This window comes from Lampetra fluviatilis, chromosome 11, assembly GCF_964198595.1.
Source record: "Lampetra fluviatilis chromosome 11, kcLamFluv1.1, whole genome shotgun sequence".
In the NCBI taxonomy this organism is placed as follows: domain Eukaryota; kingdom Metazoa; phylum Chordata; class Hyperoartia; order Petromyzontiformes; family Petromyzontidae; genus Lampetra; species Lampetra fluviatilis.
The window spans coordinates 14216135-14235008 of NC_136285.1; the positions used below are offsets into that span (position 1 = coordinate 14216135).

The following is an 18874-nucleotide window of genomic DNA, read 5'->3' on the forward strand; positions in this document are numbered from 1 at the left end:
CGGGGTAAATGCATAAGAGTGGCACGGCTTTATACTAAACGTTCACCCTCATTTCATATTTTTTACGAAAGTTGTAGTTCACCAACAGTTCATCCGTAAACGCACTCAACAATAAGCAGGATATCGATGTTTTTTTGAAATAAAAAACCGCGAATCCCATCCGCCATCCGTATCGGCTTCCGTCTGGGGTGTGGGGGGCGCACAGCTGTTTTATATTTTCAAGTCTACTCAAGCATCTCGCGTGCTGCAAGACGTCATCAAGTGAACTGCCTCGACCAATCAGACGCGCGCGGGTTGCCTGTCCGGCGTGGAAATTGCAATGCGAGTTTCTTAGACTTCGGCGGGGGTAGAGGGGAAGGAGGCGGTAACCATGGCGTCCGCGGCTCAGGCGAAGGCGGCCGAACTGCAGCTGCAGATGCGGCACAACGCCGAGGAGCTGCACGACTTCCTGCGCGACATGGAGGCGTGGGAGGGCGACATCAAGAGCAAGGACGCGCAGCTGCGGGGCGAGCAGGCCGGCGGGGACGCCGCGAGCGCGGTGAGGGGAACCCTTCACACCCCCCCCTAGCCCCTACCCACCACCTCCACTAGGCCGCGAAAGTTCGGGAAAGGCAGCGACACAGAGTCATTGGGTCTCTGTGTGTCTCTCTCTGTGTTGTCTCTCTCTCTGCCTGTGTGTCTGTCTGTGTGCCTCTCTGTGTGTCTCTGTGTGTGTGTCTCTGTGTTGTCTCTCTCTCTGCCTGTGTGTCTCTCTCTGTGTCTGTGTTGTCTCTCTCTGCCTGTCTGTCTGTGTGTCTCTTGTCTATGTCTGTTTGTGTGTGTCTGTGTTGTCTCTCCGCCTGTGTGTCTGTCTGTGTGCCCTCCGTGTCTGTGTTTTGTCTCTCAAATGTAGTTCTACCTGATGAAGGTTGCTTGTGTTGCAATCGAAACGTCGTCTTATATTATTTTATTTATTTTATTTCTACGTGACTTTACCGAAAGAACCAAAGAGTATGGATTCCTGCCGTCACGAAAGCTTCAAATCAAGATTCCCCCCCCCCGTCACACATCGTCACAAATGTCTGACCCCCCCCGCCCCCTAGGTGCGTGACGTTATTTATGGACGGCCCCTTTAACGTTCAGCGCTATTATGCCATCGTTTCACCTTTCAAGTTCAGTGGTCGTTGGTATTATGTCAGAATCGTTATTTAGACTGAGCTTGAAGCCCTTTTTCACAGATGTCCAAAGCGCGGAGGTCGCGATTTCATATCCCGACTGTCCATCGCTATTATGGGTCCATATAAAATACGCGGTACCCACTGACTAGCATGGTGAAGTATGTTCAAATATCTCCCACAAGCCGCAGCGGCGTAGGTAGGCCCTCATCCAGCAGTGTTTAAGATAGGGTTGTACGCTATATGTACACTCGCTTTGTCAGAAGTCAACATTGGTTGCCTTATGGATATCCTGGTCCCGGTCATAGGAACGTGACATTTTCACCACAAGATGAGACGCCCAATGGAGGTTTGACTGGAGATAGCTGACCTTGTATGCGTCAATGCTTAACTCCACATGGAGTTGTAAACGCCCACAAGCAATATGTTGCCTTATGTCACACACGTGTGTATCAATAGACCCCGCCCGCATTGCGTTTGGCTCTTGTGGGCCGCGTTTTGCCCTGACCCACGCCGTTTCTGACCCCACGCCGTTTCTGACCCCACGCTACTCCCCCCCCTCACCTTCGCCGGCGTTTGCTGTGATTTGGCTTCCACTCAGTTGTTAATCTAGACCACCCGCCAGCCCTTCGAGCAACGTGTCCTGCCCAAGCACATTTAATAGGCGGTGTGATGTTTCTGGACAATTGTGACGAACTTGTTGGAAACAAAGGCTGCAAATGTAACAAACATTTATGGAGAGATGCATGCTTGCTTGGTATCACACTGAGAGACGGGGGAACACGTGGCCAGAGAACAAACGCTCGTTATCACGCGTCTTATTCACCACATCCTAAATGCATTTATTACGCCTAAAATGCTATGGTGATTTTGAGAAGCGTGTTTTTGAAGGTGTAATTTGTCTTCGAAATTAGCTTTTTGGTTTGCTTGAATATTGAGCGACATCAATCGCGTAGAAAATAAGGATTTAAAAAAATTACACCTGAACAATAATTATCGCCAAACTAGAACGATATGCATCATTTTTTTTATTTTTATGCATGATATTAAAAAGCCACGTAGATAGAAAAATAATAAAAATATCACGACGTTTCGATCGCAACACATATGTATACAAAAAATATATGTTAATTTATGTGTGGTGAATTATGCTTGTAATTAGAATCCCACAGGGAGCCTACAGTAACAGGATTTCTACAAAGCAGTTGTGGTTCTATTCTGGTGTTTGTGGAAATGTGATATGAATGAAAATAACATCTCTAGAACAGCATATTTTAACTACTTTAAAATCTGAATTCAATGAAAATTATGCACCTCAATATACATCACATTACAAACCAATTAACAGAATACTGGACAATGTTTGACAGGTTTAACAATATTCTTGGTTCTTTCGGTAAAGTCACGTAGAAGGGAAATAATAAAACAATAAAATTCTCACGACGTTTCGATTGCTTGTGTTGCAATCGAAACGTCGTGATAATTGTATTGTTTTATTATTTTATTATTTCTCTTCTACGTGACTTTACCGAAAGAACCAAGAATATGAATCCCTGCAGTCACGAAAGCTTTCAATCGAGGTTTAACAATGTGATGTGAAAATGCATTTGCATTACATTTCTCGTGTTATCTTACAATTGATGTCTTATACCAAATTGAACATTTTATTCATGACAATGTTTTACTAATATTCTTCTTTTAACAGCAAAACTTGCCGCCAGTGAGAAATAAAGATCTAAGGAGGAAGAAGAGAAAGAAGATAGATAATACCGCTTCAGACTGCATAGAGAACGGAGTGAAGCATGGGAAATCGGAGGTCCGCATCAAATCTTATGACTACAGTGCATGGGACAAGTTTGATGTGGTGAGGAGAAGATAATGATTAGGATGATAGCATTCACATACATGCTGCTGAACAATCGTTTAACATTCTCCTTTGATATTGTCAAAGTCTCACACTCCAACTTCATCTTTATTCCTCTCCCCAGTGCCAGGTCTTTGGCACAAATTACCTCCATCTTCGATCGTGAGCCGTCTTCATTTCACTGTATAACCCCACTCCCTTCACTTTCCTTCAAGTCCCAATTTACGAAGCAACTTTTTCTCTTTTTGTCTGACATGCGTGAACTCTAATCCGTGCACATTGCAGGAGAAGGCAGTGGCAGAGACGGACCGGGACAGCACGCCCGAGTGCGAGACGGAGGAGGACGAAGATGAGGAAGTAGCAGAGCGCAAGAAGTACGAGGAGCTGCGGGCGAAGCAGCAAGCGCTGATAGAGAAGGACAAGGTGCGGAAGTGAGGACGAGGCTGCCGTGTGGGTGCCTGTGACAAAACTACACCCTGGCTGCACACAACCTCCTCAGCTCTCGGAAGCTCGGAGGGTTGACCTTGGCTAGTACTTTGATAGTAAGACTGCCTGGAAATACCGGGGCGGGGTGTTGTAGGCTTGGGCTGCGAGGTGATCAGGAGATGACAATACTGCAATGCATTCCTGTTGATCCAAAATCATGAACAAACACAAGATCCAGGTTCGATTTAACACAGTACATAAAATTAATGATGATCCCTGACTGACAATACCCCGGCGTCTACAAACTAAGCTGTGTCTGCGGCTGTAGTTACATTGGGGAAACTAAGCGACAAGTCTCGGACCGTGTTCGTGAACATAAGGCAGATCTGGAACACGGTAGGACCAATACCTCAGCCGTGGCTGATTATTGTTTTAATGCGGTGGGCTCACAAAATTGATTTCTCTAAAACGTAGGTACTTTGCATACCCACTGGCTATCAACAACGATTCGTTCATGAAGCTATCCATATATATAGACACAGACACAATTTCAACTAAGAAGATGGGTACAAACTGAGAAATCATTGGAAGGACGTTATTAACCAGTTGAAGTCATAACTGGCTGTGATGTTCCCAGCCTACCACCTTCCGATGTTAGTTATTTTCGGCTCTCTGATTTTTAACATTAATAGATTAAATTTCTCACTAACATGGCTATCTCACGCGCCATCCTCAAGGCTGCTGCTTCACAATTTCCCATTAACATGCGCATCTCTCACATTAACATGCTAATCTCTCACATTAACATAGCCACCTTGGCGCACTTGACGGAACGATTGCCGGCGATCTTGCATTGACATGCTAATTTTTGCCAGGCAGCCCTTTGATTGGTGGAAAACCCACCACCGCCGCGGTCGCTGCCCACCACTTGCATTGGCTGCTGACATTTGGTCTACGCCCATTTTAAACCTTTATAAGCAGTTGTCTTTAAAAGCTAACCCCCTTTTCCTGTTGACGACCACTTGTGTTGCATTCGAAACGTTGTAGTTTTTTGTTATTTTTTTTTACCTTATCTACGTGACTTTACCGAAAGACCCAAAGAAAAATTATGGAAGTGATGTGGAACATAGTTTTTGCTTTCTTTTAGTACTTACATTTTTACAAGTCTATCATCTGTCAAACACGTGTGCCTCGCAGCAAGAACGACCTGGGTTTGATGTTCACCCCATGTTCTGCAGGGGTTTCCTCAATGCTCTCTGGTTTCCTCCCATCGGTCAACACATAGTGGCAATAGTGTTGCAGGACCCTCCTGTAAAAGAGCCTTCAGACTCAATGTTGCTTTTCTGGGAAAACACTTGTATTATTATTATTATTGCAGCTGTGCATAATGCTGAAACCTTAATGTTAACAAGTTTAACTTGGCAGAAACTGACTGATGTAGGATGATGAATTATGAATGGATCACAAGAACTGGAGATAAAGTTTACATCGGTGCATGTATAAATTTGCACTCGATTATGCTGATGACCATTGCTGAGGGCATATGTAGCATATAAGAAATATATATTTTGATGAACGTACTAAGTTTTTACATCGCATAATAAACGCATTATCACCAATTTCTTGGAGGCCCTTGCACAATGGCATAATGGCTAATAGCTTGTGGTGTGTCATTTCAGGGTAATGAGTACTTTAAGACCGGGGATTATGACGCCGCCACCGATTGTTACACCCGCGGGATGGAAGCGGATCCTCACAATGCACTCTTGCCGGCCAACCGTGCGATGGCCTTCCTCAAGCTAAAGAAGTACGTCGCTCCCACTTGCTGCTGTTTTATAGTTGAAATAATCCTAAATCATCTGTCTTATCAAAGCGTACCTCGTTTAGCTTCAGGATATTTATAAGAAACACCAGCTGTGTTTTGGCTGAGGATATTGACTGTAGACTGTAGAGATCTTAACAGTAAAATAATCAGAAATTAATGCAAAGAAGACTCGCCCACAATAAGATATTTTTAAAGGCCGTGAGAATAGAAGATGAAGAATAAAGCAAGAAGGAAATGTATTATAAATATACTTTCACAATGGGTGGATTGGTGGTGCAGTGTTTAGCGCACCATGTTATGCAGTAGGATACCTGAGTTCTGTTCTTGGCCACAGCTAATATCAGGAGTGAGTCATGTATGTATGCTAAGTTCATTTGTACGTGCATAGCCAACCATGCTAATCGGAGGTGCGGGGGAAGGACAAACAAATACAAAAAGCAGTTTTCAAAAAAATCTTTTCAATCTTGATTTAAAAGTGCACAGTTCCAGTGGCTTCCAAATATTGGAAAGAAGAGCGTTCCAGACGGCCGCAGAAGCACATCCAAAAGCGCGCGATGCGATGACCGTCTTTGTTCGATGGCGAGTCAAAAGCCACTGTGAGGATGACCGGAGTTTGCATGATGGTTTATGTTCCTTAACGAGATCAGGAAGGTACTATGGTTCATTTGTGGAAAGCACTCCGTGTGTAATGAGTATTATAGTTGTAGACCTCTGAACCAGTTCTGGGCATCCTCTTTACGAACCCCCCCTGACTGGTTATGAAGTATGGCCAGACTAACCCCATGACCGATAGACCAATGCGACACGAGGAGGCATTCGTCAATAAGTGGAGTGATAAAGGTGTCTATTCTTTTTTATAGATGTACTCTCTTCAAACTGATTTTATCAATTGTAATAGGGTCATGATATGCTTAAATAATTATTTTCAGTCTCATTTCTTGTATCTTATTACTATGTACTGTAAATCTCATTTTTACTTTCTGTACAGTGGGACTCATTGAATTTTTTCTGTCTCAATTGTGTTATGTCTCTTGTTGTGGTTCATTCATTCTGACCATTAATCCTGGATAAACACTTGAATTAAATTTGCATGAGTCAAACATAATGGCTTCTCACATGCAAGTAGCGTGAGCGGAATTACATTTTCAACCGATGAATTGTTCCTTGCCAAATGTACACTTGTAGTCGCGCGCATATAAACTATAGCAGAGATGGCTGCTCGTGTTACTGTCAGCGTGAATCGCAGCCTAACCCCTGTGCTAGGTATGAACTGGCTGAGTCGGACTGCAACCTGGCCATCCAGCTGGATCCATCCTACCCGAAGGCCTTCGCACGCAGGGGAGCCGCACGGCTTGCACTCAACAAACTGAAGGAAGCCAGAGAAGGTAGCACTGCAGACAGGTGTTTTTGCATTTGGTATTTTATTTATCAATCTTTTTTTTTACATACTTTTTCCACAGTTGTATCCAGATTCTGCTATTGGCATCATGTCATTATAAAAAGTTAATTAATATCCTTTCATGTTCGAGAATGACCCACAGGAACAGAATCCTCTGGGATTGATTCGTATGATCTCTGGTCCACATAGTATGGGGCAGCCATTTCCCATCCACTCTGCCACGGAAGTATTGTTAATCACAGGACAGTGAAACCAATATATGTAACTCCCACCCACTCTGTATTGAGGGAATGTTTGTTGCGTGTCAGTCAAATTGGTATTTTTTATTCTCAGAGCTTTAATTTAGACAAATTACATGTAGTACCAAACGTAATGTGATTAGTTATTTTGTGCAGTCACTGGTGGCTGGGCTGAGATCATCATCTCACTGCACTTGAGAACCTAGTTCAATCTCGGGCAGCTGCCTGGATGTGAACCCAGGATCTCAGTCGTGCCGGCTTAGCACTCTGACCTCTGAGCCACCCAGCCCCTTATGCTCATGATGTTATTATGTAATGAACAGTTCATATCAGCACAAGTGTTGTATGTCTTGCAGATTAATGTTTAAAGCTGAAAGCTCAATGATGTAGGACCACGAGGATTTATTTTATATTTAGTGTCCAGACTTAAGAACTTCCTTTTTTAATTTGTCTATGAAGGACTGGCTCTCTCTTTAAAATACATTCCCACTGTTTGCATGCAGCATCTCGAGATGCAGTATCGCTTAGATGCTGTATAAATCCAGTATTGCTTTAATCATGTGATGGGTTATTTTCTTTTCAACAGATGGCAGCAGAGTGGAAATTGAATTAGCCACTTTCTTTGTTTGATGACAAAATTTGCCAATAACGAAATAAAAAACCAAGTAATTAACATTTCCCCCTGTTAACTTGAAAGCAGGCACAACAGGGGGTTAAACCCACTTGGAGCATCTGCTCGATTTGCATAAATATCCTGCTGGTGATATTTTAATTTCATGAAAATTGATAGAATTTTGGTGATTACACATTGAACGTGGTTTATTTTGAAAAATGTGATGCCATTGTTTTACAGACTTTGAAGCAGTGCTCACGTTTGATCCTGTAAACAAACAGGCCATTGCAGAACTTGCGAAAATCAAAGAGGTAAGTAACCCTGACATTCTCTCTAAATTACAATAGCATGGGCAATATGCAGAAGCTACACTTTGTTATATTTATATACAAACAAAGCATTGCCATTTAATTGTTGAGCACATTAATGTAAGAATCTTCACATAATTAATTGCCAAATTTTGTGTCGCTTTCCGTGTGTTGATAAAATATTTTGGGATTTTTGCCGATGTATATAAATTGAAGTTACCTGCAATAAATACCTCTGGTGTGAATTTTTCTCTCATGGCAATGCCATAACTAAGCAAGCTATCTCTCAACATAATGTCTGCTACATTTTCATTGGTGGAAATGCCTAATTTACCTTTGTTCCCGTGGGTTTGTTTTCATTTCAATACGCGGGAAGATGATTGAGAAAACAGCCAAGTCTGGCGCAAGTCAGACATCAGTCACAACGCCAGGGCAAGACGCGGGGACAAGGGAATGCACAAGTGTTTCAGTCACAACTCCAAAACCCGAAGCTGCTGAGACAGAACCCAGCAACGTCGTCCAACCGTTCACAAGGCAGCCGCATCTGAGGTCCAAGGTGAGACTTGCTTTTAACTTGGGATTATTTACAAAAATGTAGATCACTATGTGGAACTGAGCTGTGTCCACTGATTGACCTCAAAAGCTTTGATTAGCAAAGCAGACTTCTTCACGCTCAGGTGGAACTAATGTTCTGACAAGTGGATACTCATTACCTCTTAATATCCAGTCGCATGCTAAGCGGCAGCGATGAGCTTATGAATATAAAAATGTTGGTTCCATCTTTTAAAAACACAATTTTGTGTATGTAAACTGACTACATTGCTATCGGATATATACGTAATGTTTTAATATATTTTATATTTGTTGTATTTTATTTGTGAGGCAAGGTATGCTTTAGATATATATTTTACTACAATCACAAAGCTCTGTTCTTGAAAACGCTCACAACAGTGGAACGAACTGATGTCGATATTTCCATCTGGTGGTGTGAATCACTATTGTCCATCAAATACAGAATTGTTAGTGGAGTTAATTTATTTCCATTGAACGAATGAGGACGACTTGAGATTATAAAATATATATATTAGTGGCAGGCGCTAGCAGCCTCAGTAAGTGAGAGCAAATTGTTCCAGAGTCATACTTAAGTCTCGGCTGCATCAATAGCCCGTTTACCCCAGTTCACCTACTCCCCACCCTCGCCCCCCTATGATGTGGACGGCATCTTCCAAGGTTGACTCAGGACCTGGCTGCGTGTTTATAAATGTTGCAATCATTATCCACAGTGGGGGGGGGTGGGGAGGAGGGGTTGATTGGGTCGTTCTTCAGGCTGCTTCGCGCAAGGGTTTGTTGTAAATCGTCCTTGCTGTATATGTAACATTTTCAGCTCGTGATACGACAGCTGCATTGTACAAAAGGCATTTGTGTAGCCTTTGTTATCATAGCAGAAATAAATGTGTTGTATGAAGTATCGCTGTTTTAAATTTATGAGTATAATCCGGATATGGGTATACCTTGTATAAGCACAGTTTTGATATAAGCAACACGTCTTTGAATTTTACTGGTGGGGGAAAGTCAAATGGAAGTTTTGTATACAAGCACACTTAGGATATAGTGGGCCTTGCTCCGAAGGGTTGTGCTTATAACCAGCTTATACTGTCAATCCTGTAATACTTAATAAACCAATGTTTGTACCATTAGATATTCTCGCCATGGGAGTACATCAGAAAAATGTGCATGTGTTGCTGTCCTTGATTGAATGGGTCCCATGGTGTTTTTGGAATGCTGTAGTCTGCACCATCAGCCAACCCAGCAGCATCTGTTTAACTGGCAACACTGCTGATGAAACTTGGAAATGAATTTTTTTAAGTGTTTACCTACTTCAACAAACATCCATTCAGAATGTCCATAGGCTGATGGACTAAAATGTGATTATTTTTATATCATGAATCAGACCCATATCTGTTCATTTTTTTATATATAAAATAATTGCTCTCACATTTTCAGTACATCTTGTACTAAAGCAGCACATACGCCATTGTCTGGAACACAGGTCATCTCATCTTAGAGCTTAATTTGTGTTTTTCAGATCTTGATAATAACTTAGTTGTGTGATTTTAATAAAAACAAATTAGATTCTACTGAATTAGCCGACTGGCTTTTTGGCTGTGATGTATTCATTATAGATTATGTGCTGTCTGGAATGACCTGTCCAGCTGGGCTGCTTGGCACTTTACATTTTAAAGAACATTTTATCCAACATTCCCCTGCACCTTAATGAAGCACATTTACATTCATTTCAGGAGATGAATGTAAATGGTTGAGTAGGGCACACCATGTGAAAGGTATTCTGCAAAATAATACATCCTTTACTCTGAACGCATTGACCAAATGAATTAGCAGTATTTACTGATTGCCCCTTCCTCTTTACGTGATTCACTGCCTTTGCTGATGCCAAACAATTGTGCGTCATCCCTTGTGGCCCATGTTGGCTTATTTCCGATCCCTATAATTTAGGTGAACACAAAATGAGGCATTAGCAATGCGTGCAGTGGCTGGCAAGGTTTGTGAAATGGTGACTGCTGATGTGTTTCCTATAGCGTCGTCTACTGCTGGATGAAGGCTTCCCCCAGCCATTGCCATCTCATAAATCTGCGATGTAATACATAGGACAGTGCAGAAAAATGTATTGTACTCTGTTATGCTCTCGCATCTATGCTCCCCGCCTTCACCAACCCGTTCATACCAGCACAGCGAAGTATGGTCAAGTAATCTCAGTGACCCACACTGATTAGGAAGCCCCCCAATCCAGTGGCGGATTAACAATGTACAAACAAACAAAAAAGGTCTGTAAAATTCAACTTGGACTGATGTTTATTTGTATTTTATTTACACTGACGAGAAATGCCTTTACGCTCATACTTCTGCGCAGAAACCACTGCGGAGGATGACGATCGAGGAAGTTGGGAGTGACATGCAGCCAAAATTGGTACAAAGCGTGGAGGGGACTGGCTTAAACGCAGAAGGCGTTCACACACCACCATCACCGCCGCAGCCGCCATCAGCTGCGCAGCCGCAGCCATCGTCGGCGGGCGTGCGAGACTGTGGGAAGGAGGAAAAAAAGGTTCGGGCGTCCGTGAAGGTGGCAGACGGGGAGGAAGCGGAGGCGACCGTTGGAGCTGTTGTTGGAGATGAGGGGGACATGCGGCGTCATGGCGATCGGAGGGTGATGGGCAGCGAGCAGCCTGGTGTGATCTTGTAAGTGGAGGCACGTGTGTCCGGCCTAATCAGCTGCTCTGCGTGAGCGTTGTCACATAAACTAAACTACAACTAAACTTTTTTATTTTACCAGGTAAGGCCCACTGAGCTACGTCGCTCTTTTGCAGAAGAGTAATACGCAACTTCGTTGACAGCTCAACGAAGTGGCTTATTACGTGGAAATGTATAGCAGCCAAATACAATAAGCACGTTTCTAAATGTGGAGGGAAAAACTGGAGGGTCCCGGAGAAAAATCCATGTGACCATGGGGAGAACATGCAAACTCCAAATATACAGGCGTCGAGGTCGGGACCGCGACACGTGCTCGTGTTTACAGAGCAAAAATTGAACATCTTCCTCCACGTGTCTTAACCAAGATACGTGGAAAAGGATGGGTAATTGTACTTCGTTGTAATTTAATCCATGTTCATTTGGTGTTTTTAACCATCAGTTTGTTGCAGTTTTTACATGTGTGCAGAGCAGTGTTTTTTCTGCTCCAAGAATACAAAACTATTTTAAGAAACATCCAAAAATTACATGGCATCCAAATATATGTGAGAATGTACACTTTTCTTCTTTTTACTGTAATTTGCAGCCCATGATACAATTATTTAAAAGACTATGTGTGGAACAGCTTTTGTGTTTGTGTATATTCATGAAAGCACTAAAGTGTACAATATGTGCTAGTGCATTACCTTGTGTGTTGAAAGGGTTGCATATTAAGGACTTCATATTACCCTCCAGCACTTAGGAACCGACACTGCCATTGTCTGTTCACAGGTCGGTGGCAGCAAGAGACGAGGGAAGGACACAGCAGAGACTGCCAGATACACAGAAGGGCATCCCGATGACCTCTGACCTAGCCCAGACTGTGTCCGTGCCTCCGCCCCCGTCCAACTCCTTCCAGCTGGAGTCCGACCTGCGTCAACTTAAGGGACGTCCGAACCTCCTTTACCAATACGTCAAGGTGCAGTGCCCAAACATTCGAATATACAACACAATTATCTGTTGGCTTCAGCCACCAAGCGACGTATCCTCCAGCCTCCTTGTTCTTAGTGGTAAAGCGATGCGTTCAGGCTGAGTGAGCCGTGTTTGCGTATTTGCCTGGCAGTAAGACGCTGGCCTTTGATCTCAAACGTCGGTTACTTTCCTCTCCGTAAAATGTAAACGTCTACAATGTTGGTTCACCTTCTCGCATCTGTTACGAGACTATGGATGGTGCATTAACCGGTGCTTGCCTTTCTTGTGTGTGCGCGCGGCCTTGCAGCAAATTGCGCCGATCGCATTTCCCCAAATAATCCAGCGGCCTCTGGAGCCAGATATATTGTACAAGCTGCTCAACGTGCTCAAGGAGTCCTACATCCCGTGAGCATATTTACCTGTTTTCCTTCATACACCACGCAATCCCTCGGTTCAGTGGGTTCTTCGCATTGACCTGCCAGGTTCAGTTTGTGCCCACATGTAATGCAAAATGATTTCTGTGTTTGGGCTTTCTCTGTTGTGCATGTACAAGCTAATTATTGCAGACCAAAGAGTGTCAGTTACATGGCTGGATCCTGCACATTACAGGCAGCAGCTTGGGAAGGCCTTCATCCAGCAGTAGATCCACCTTAGCTGATGATGACGATAGAGTGATATGTTAATTGGTCGTGGGCCTACCCACCCCGCCCCCCCCCCAACCACGTTTGCCAACCCACATTGACCGGCGCGGTGAAGTATGTTCCAACAACTCCCGTGAGTGCCACGGCATGGGGGTGGGCAGACATTTCTGATTCTGCCATGCAGTCTCGAAAAATTTCACTTTTTATAAAGTTCACTCTTTCGCCTGGTGGCTGCACGTAGTGTCTACGCAATGCTCGCAACGATTATTGATTTGGGGAATTCTTGTCTGCAGGTACGTAATAACTATCGTTTACGGCTCACCTGCGTTCGGTATTATTTATTTGCTACCTCAGAGGCTAAATTGTGCTGTGTAATAACGCCGACAAAACCAGTATTTGGCTCTGTTGTAGCGAAAGGATACGACATAAACTCATACCTGTCAACCCATACGGGTTACCCATATCTTTGTACAGGGAAATTGAGTTTTCAGGTCCATACAGCGTACAGCCATTTCAATATGGGCAAAAAGATGTGTTTATTTGTGTTTCTCCCTTGGGATTTATAAGGACAATAAGGTCTGAATTGGTCTGTAATAAGGTAGGCACTGATACGGGGTTGACAGATAAGAGCAACTCGATCTGAATTGTTTGCCAAGCAAAATGATTTAGCACTCTCGCCCATTGCTTGTTTGTGTCGACTGTTTTGGAAAATCTAAGTCATTTTCACTCATTAATGTTTATGAGGGAGGAAATGAGCAGAGTATGAAAGTCGTTTAGCATAGCCTGTGAAATTACCGCCGTAATTTGCATAGTGCATTCATTCTCATGACACTACCGGAGGCTGGGATCGGTTGTCAAGGGAGGATTTGAGAAGCACGTGAACACCCTGGCACATCTTAATTCAATTCCTAGAACCAGAGTGCTGAATTCTAAGTCTTTTCTTAGAGACGGCAGTGCACAATCTAAAGTTGCATAATTCTAGATTTGAAGTTTTCATGACTGCAAGGATCCATACTCTTTGGTTTTTTCGGTAAAGTCACGTAGGTAAAAAAACAAACGTCGTGATTTGTTTTTATTTAGTTGTTTTAATTTAAATTAATTTTATTTAGTTTTTTACCTACGTAAAGTTGAATCGTTTTACCACAAAGCGCTATACCAGCGCTGTGTATAAAAAATAGAGAAATGCGCATCATTTAATCGTTGTGTGATACGTATTCATTGCCTCCTGATATTTTCGCAGAGAAACGCATCATTGCAGATATTTAAAAGTGCGTTAAATGTTTTACTTTTTAAAATCTTACAGTCATGTTGTTCTTGATGCCTTCGCGCATGGCAGTTAAAAGATTTCCTGGTAAAAATGATTGCAGACATATGGGATGGATAAGGTATATTTTCACAAAGGACAGTGAAATTTTTGCCACATGTACGGCTAGCCACCTCTCAGGAGGATAGGACTCCGCTTTGGTGTTGCCGTGTTGAGTGTGGCGCTGGCGGGAGCCTGGTTTTGTGTTGTTCACGTGCTCTCGCAGACACGAAGACAAGTCGCTCATCTTCGCGATGCTGCACAACCTGTCGCTCGTGCGCCGCTTTGACATGGCCGTCCTGTTCATGTCCACAACGGAGAAGGCCGGTGAGTGGTGTCCCTGGCATGCATCGCTTGTTCATCCCCCACTGCCTTGCCCTGCGAGCGGCCACACGGCCGTTTCTCTCCCTCTCTTTAATACCTTGCTCATCGCTGACCTTTTCTCCTCCACTTATTATTGATCGCCGATGTTTTTGAGGCTTGGAGGTATGACTAAGTCTTTGTTTTTTCCTGCTCGGCATGGTGCTGGTGGCTGAACCTTGATTCAAAGGAACTGTCGTTTTATGTTTTGGGATGATAAGTGCAGGCCGATGTTTATGAATCAATTACATTTAATAATTTATTAAATGTGCACTGTTTGGATAGGCGTAGGCCGTTGTGTGTTCGTCATCGGCGGCCATGGTCTATCCACTGCTGGATGAAGGCCTCTCCAAGCCGTTGCCACTCCTCATGCCGCTCCGGCGCATAAGCTGATCTCGTTGCCCTATCTCTGGTGGATGTCCTCCCAGACGTGTTCCCTCCTTGGGCTGCTACTCCAACTCTAGATTTGAAGCTTTCGTGGCTGCAAGGATTCATAGTCACGTAGGTAAAAAGAAATAATAAAATTTAATAATACAAATAAGTGAAAATTATAATAATAGAAATGATTTTATTTCTATTATTTTTTCTATTATTTTTATGAGGCTAAAGTTTGGGGGTCGGGGTGGGTGGGTGACTGGGGGGGAAATAGAAAAATGTTTCCACTCTGCATGGGCTTGAGGCGCTGTGTCACACATTACTTTAATCCTCACTTAATCCTCACCGACAGCCAGAGGGTCGAGCGATTTTTGCCTGGAAAGTTGAATCAAGCGGTGCAGCCCGCGAGGATTAAGCGCAAAGTAGAGGGCGAAACAGTGGCTGCGAGCAAAGTGGTCGGTGCGACAAGCGTGCCTTGGCACTCGTCGTCGTAACACCGGCAGCGTCGCGCGGCGTGCCCTCGCGAGCGCCGCTCCACGGAGAGCCGTGTGCGCTCTACGTGCAGAGTGTTCGGTCTTCTCGACGGGGCGCTGCTCGGCGTGCCCTCGCTGCACTGAGAGCGGGCGTCCGTCTGTCTGTGTCGAGTGTTTGGTCTTCTAAATGTGGCCCCGGAGAGGAGACGAGGCGTCAGCAACCCTCTCAAGTGAGTGATGTCGCTGTAATTTGCCGTGCTCTGCACGAGCCGTCGTACCTCTCCGCCGCTGCGTACAGGGGTGAACTGAAAGAAATTGCGCCGATGCCGTTTGCAGCTGTACTTTGTATACAACTTCCAATTGTGGTTGGTAAAAGGGTTGCCGGCTTATGAGCTGGAAACACTGCGGATGAATGTTCCACAAATGCTGGGCTGGATACTGTGTAAAGGTATCTTGCTTATCACAATTAGGAACAGGTAAAAAAGTTTCCCTTGTATATATTTTGTTTATTGTGATAATATCATTTGTTTTTCGCAGCAAAGACTCTTGTGGAGTGTTTAGCAAGGTGTAATAAACGCTGTTTTATTTTTTACGTGTTAAAATATTTTGAGTGAATAATCCCTTGCGATGTAACATCTCTTCTTCGTTTTCCAGGGTGTCAAGTGAGAGCTAATTAGCAAACTCGTAGGGATACTTTTACACTTTTTTTTCCCGACATCATTGCAAACTTTTCACATCTCTTTAACGTGGCTGTACAAAATGTTTGGTAAGAGTGAGACTCAAACACTTGGTGGGCTTGTTATTTGGAATGGCCCAGTAATTCATAATTTTCATGTCATTGTCAAATGTCAATTGCTACGTTTCCATGGACACAAATACACGGGGAATATTTATACATAAAAAATACACAAGCATAGAACTAAATGGTTCTCTGACGCTCGGCAAATTTATTTATTGTGTTTTGCGAGTTTAGTTCCGACCGAATACGACAAAGCCGCTCTCGCGTGGGGGGAAGCTCGCCGCTTGCCAGCGCACACTTGCACTACTTTCGTGTTCACATCACCGACATTTTAACGGAATGCAACGCTCGGTTCTTGGCCTCGCTTCACCTCCCGCAAAGGGCATTCGTTGGTGTTTGTACAAAAGCCGTTCGCGATATGGTATAATAGTTGCTACACCTCAAAGTGCAGTCCCGTGCTGGTGCCAGTCCAGAGTGCTTCACGGAGCTTCGTGCGAATTAGAGATTAGCGAATTTTGCACGCCAGATGCCCACTGAGCTAATTGAGGAATTTGTCCCGCTACCGTTTTTTGTCAAGTGTGACAATGTGGTAACATCATTAACATTGCACACGCGCGCACACACACAGTTTAATGTATTAGCTATGCCAGGCATACTAACACTCGATAATTAATGCATTATTTGCCTAATGTTGTTCTGTTGTTTCTTCCTCACAAATGTGACTCAAAGTAACGAGACATTGATAGGAATTATCAGCAAATGGGATTCAAGAGGGCAGTATCCTGATGTCCTAAGCAGCAAGGCAGTCACTGACCACTTCTTTTAACGGTTTTGTGTGTGTGTGTGCATTTCAGTTGTTTTATTAATACCAACGATCTAATTCTTTTTTTTTTCCTCTCTTCAGTCGCCCGAGCGTTATTTGATCACATTGCGTCAGCGGAGGACATCAGTGGCGCAAGTGTGACTGCTTTGAAGACAAAATACAGCCTCTGAACTGGCCCCGTGGACCCCAGTTTGCATGGCCAGTGGAAAACCAGAGCCAGTTCACGCTGGAGCGTCCCTATCACTGTGAAGCCTGCTCCTCTGGTCTGTGACTTCGCTTGGACGCGCCGTTTGAGCTCCACCCAAAAAGAAAAAATGACTTGTGTGTAAAAAAAAAAATGTATGCATTGTAAATTGGAATAGTGGCCAGGCAACCACTCGAGCTGATGGTTGAATTAATTGGTAACATCTTTCATGACCGTATGTGTGGTGTGGTTTTTATTTTATTTTAATAAATGATTCCCAAGTTACCCATCGCAAGCCTTTAATTGTATGCGTTTTGTTGGTTTGCGTGTAAGATGATAATAATAATAACTGGAGAGCCGGAACAGTTGCTCGGGAGCGTTTTTTCCCCCATTATCCGGAATGATACAGGGCACACTTGGCAGGTTCCGTGTCTCATTAAACTTGGCGCGTGGCTGTAAGTGGTGCTCACGGTGGATGGCACGAATCGTGATTGATTTTGATCCAAACCTTTTCAGCCAAGGATGTCCTGTAAATGTGGGAGAACAGGCAGTTCCCCCCTCCCCCCCGCCCCTACATTTAACTACAGCATCTGGCCCGAGTGTTACCATCAGGTTAACCCCCCAGGTGCTTGCATCAAAGGGTTGAATATGAGGCCTCTTTAAAGCGCAGTTTTTTTAAAGATTTTGTAACATCTATACACTGTTGTTTGGGAGGGGGGGACATTAGCACAGCACAATGTTTCCTGTGAGGCTTGGAGTGGTTGGTTGCATTTTGTGTAACTGAGTAGTCGTGTGCTAAATGTGGCCTGGTCTGTGGTGATACAACGGATAGAGTTCACAAACCCCCTGGTGGGGTTTGAATCATCCCTTTAGGGGGTCAATATAATAAAAAATGAGTACCATATTTGTGTGAACGCCCGCGGTGCTCTTAGGGAAGTAGCTCGCCCTAAACATTGGAATGTCGACTTTACACAACTGGCTCGTGGGCTTGTCAACAGGCGATGATCTTCCGAAGACTCCTCCACTGCCCCTTCAGAACGTGTCAATGGCCACTGAATTGTCGTGGCACTGCAAGCCAGCCGGACCGCGCGGTGTGCTACAGGCCCGTTTGCTCCGTACCCCCTTTAAGTGCGTCTCGCACGTGTGCGGTCGAGAGGGAAGGTCAATTCTCGCGGAAAGCGGGCACCGTTTGTGGTGATGCCACCTGACGAACCTGCCCGCACGGGGCGGCTGTGATAAGTGGCCTTGGCCAGTTGGATGCTGGCCGTGATGATCATACTTCATACCGAACCGTGCAACTCAAATCGCTGCGAGCCAGACAGCACCCACCATAAGGGGCAATGCGTTCGCTGGCCATCACAACACTGCACCTACATCTGAAGATGCACTAACCCTGGTATAACTCCTAATCCCGCTTTATTTTGGTCCGTTTTTATTTTTTTTACGGTCAGGATATAACGATAATATCTCATTTTCTACATGCATCGAATCGCTTAAGAATTGCTTTTGACTCGTGTGTCACATTGGGAGTTCACGTGACTCCTCCAGTCACGATCGACCGCTGCACGACCCGCAGAGTTACCTGCAATTGTGGCAACTGCTGGTTCTACTCCTAGGCGGCAGTCTGTCCACTGCCGGCCATATCCCCATGTGCTGGATACTACATAAAGATCATAATCGTGGTGGCAGGACACGAGCAGTAGAAGGTCGTGACAGCTCTTTGAATCGTGAAAGCCCTGCTGAGTGGCGGTGTTACCTTCCCATCACAGTGTCGTCGTTGTATGTGGGGGGCGACCCGAGTTCGATTCCCGCTCACGGCCATCACCAGTGACGATTATATTAACTGGTCCTGGGCTTCCTCTAGGTCGACTCGGCCTCAAACGAGTACGTGGTGCGATGTGTAAAAACACTTCGTCACTAGGGAGGCAAAGTC

The 18874-nt window shown here is 44.4% G+C and overlaps 1 protein-coding gene across 3 annotated transcripts; it reads left to right on the forward strand.

Annotated features, from left to right (window-relative positions):
- The first annotated feature begins 206 nt into the window (after positions 1–206).
- Positions 207–17226, forward strand: RPAP3 (RNA polymerase II associated protein 3). Of its 3 annotated transcripts, none has more exons than XR_013637204.1 (12): positions 207–538; positions 2860–3018; positions 3304–3441; positions 5124–5251; positions 6533–6654; positions 7761–7831; positions 8205–8384; positions 10758–11083; positions 11864–12050; positions 12351–12448; positions 14214–15425; positions 16839–16926. XR_013637204.1 is itself a non-coding variant. In XM_078861078.1 (12 exons), the coding sequence occupies exons 1-12, from the start codon at positions 371–373 to the stop codon at positions 16925–16927; spliced, it is 1767 nt and encodes a 588-aa protein (XP_078717204.1). In that variant the 5' UTR covers positions 209–370; the 3' UTR covers positions 16928–17226. The 3 variants fall into 3 exon arrangements, 2 of the variants coding, with proteins under 2 accessions (XP_078717203.1, XP_078717204.1); XM_078861078.1 differs by having other exon boundaries at positions 209–538; positions 14214–14314; positions 16839–17226; XM_078861077.1 differs by having other exon boundaries at positions 14214–17226.
- Positions 17227–18874: the final 1648 nt, after the last annotated feature.

Excerpts from the sequence above, each read along its gene's own strand:
- RPAP3 (XM_078861077.1), top strand. The coding sequence starts at position 371 with ATGGCGTCCGCGGCTCAGGCGAAGGCGGCCGAACTGCAGCTGCAGATG. Across the intron at positions 3,019-3,303 it reads CATGGGACAAGTTTGATGTG|GAGAAGGCAGTGGCAGAGAC; the intron begins GTGAGGAGAAGA and ends TGCACATTGCAG. Across the intron at positions 5,252-6,532 it reads GCCTTCCTCAAGCTAAAGAA|GTATGAACTGGCTGAGTCGG; the intron begins GTACGTCGCTCC and ends CCCCTGTGCTAG.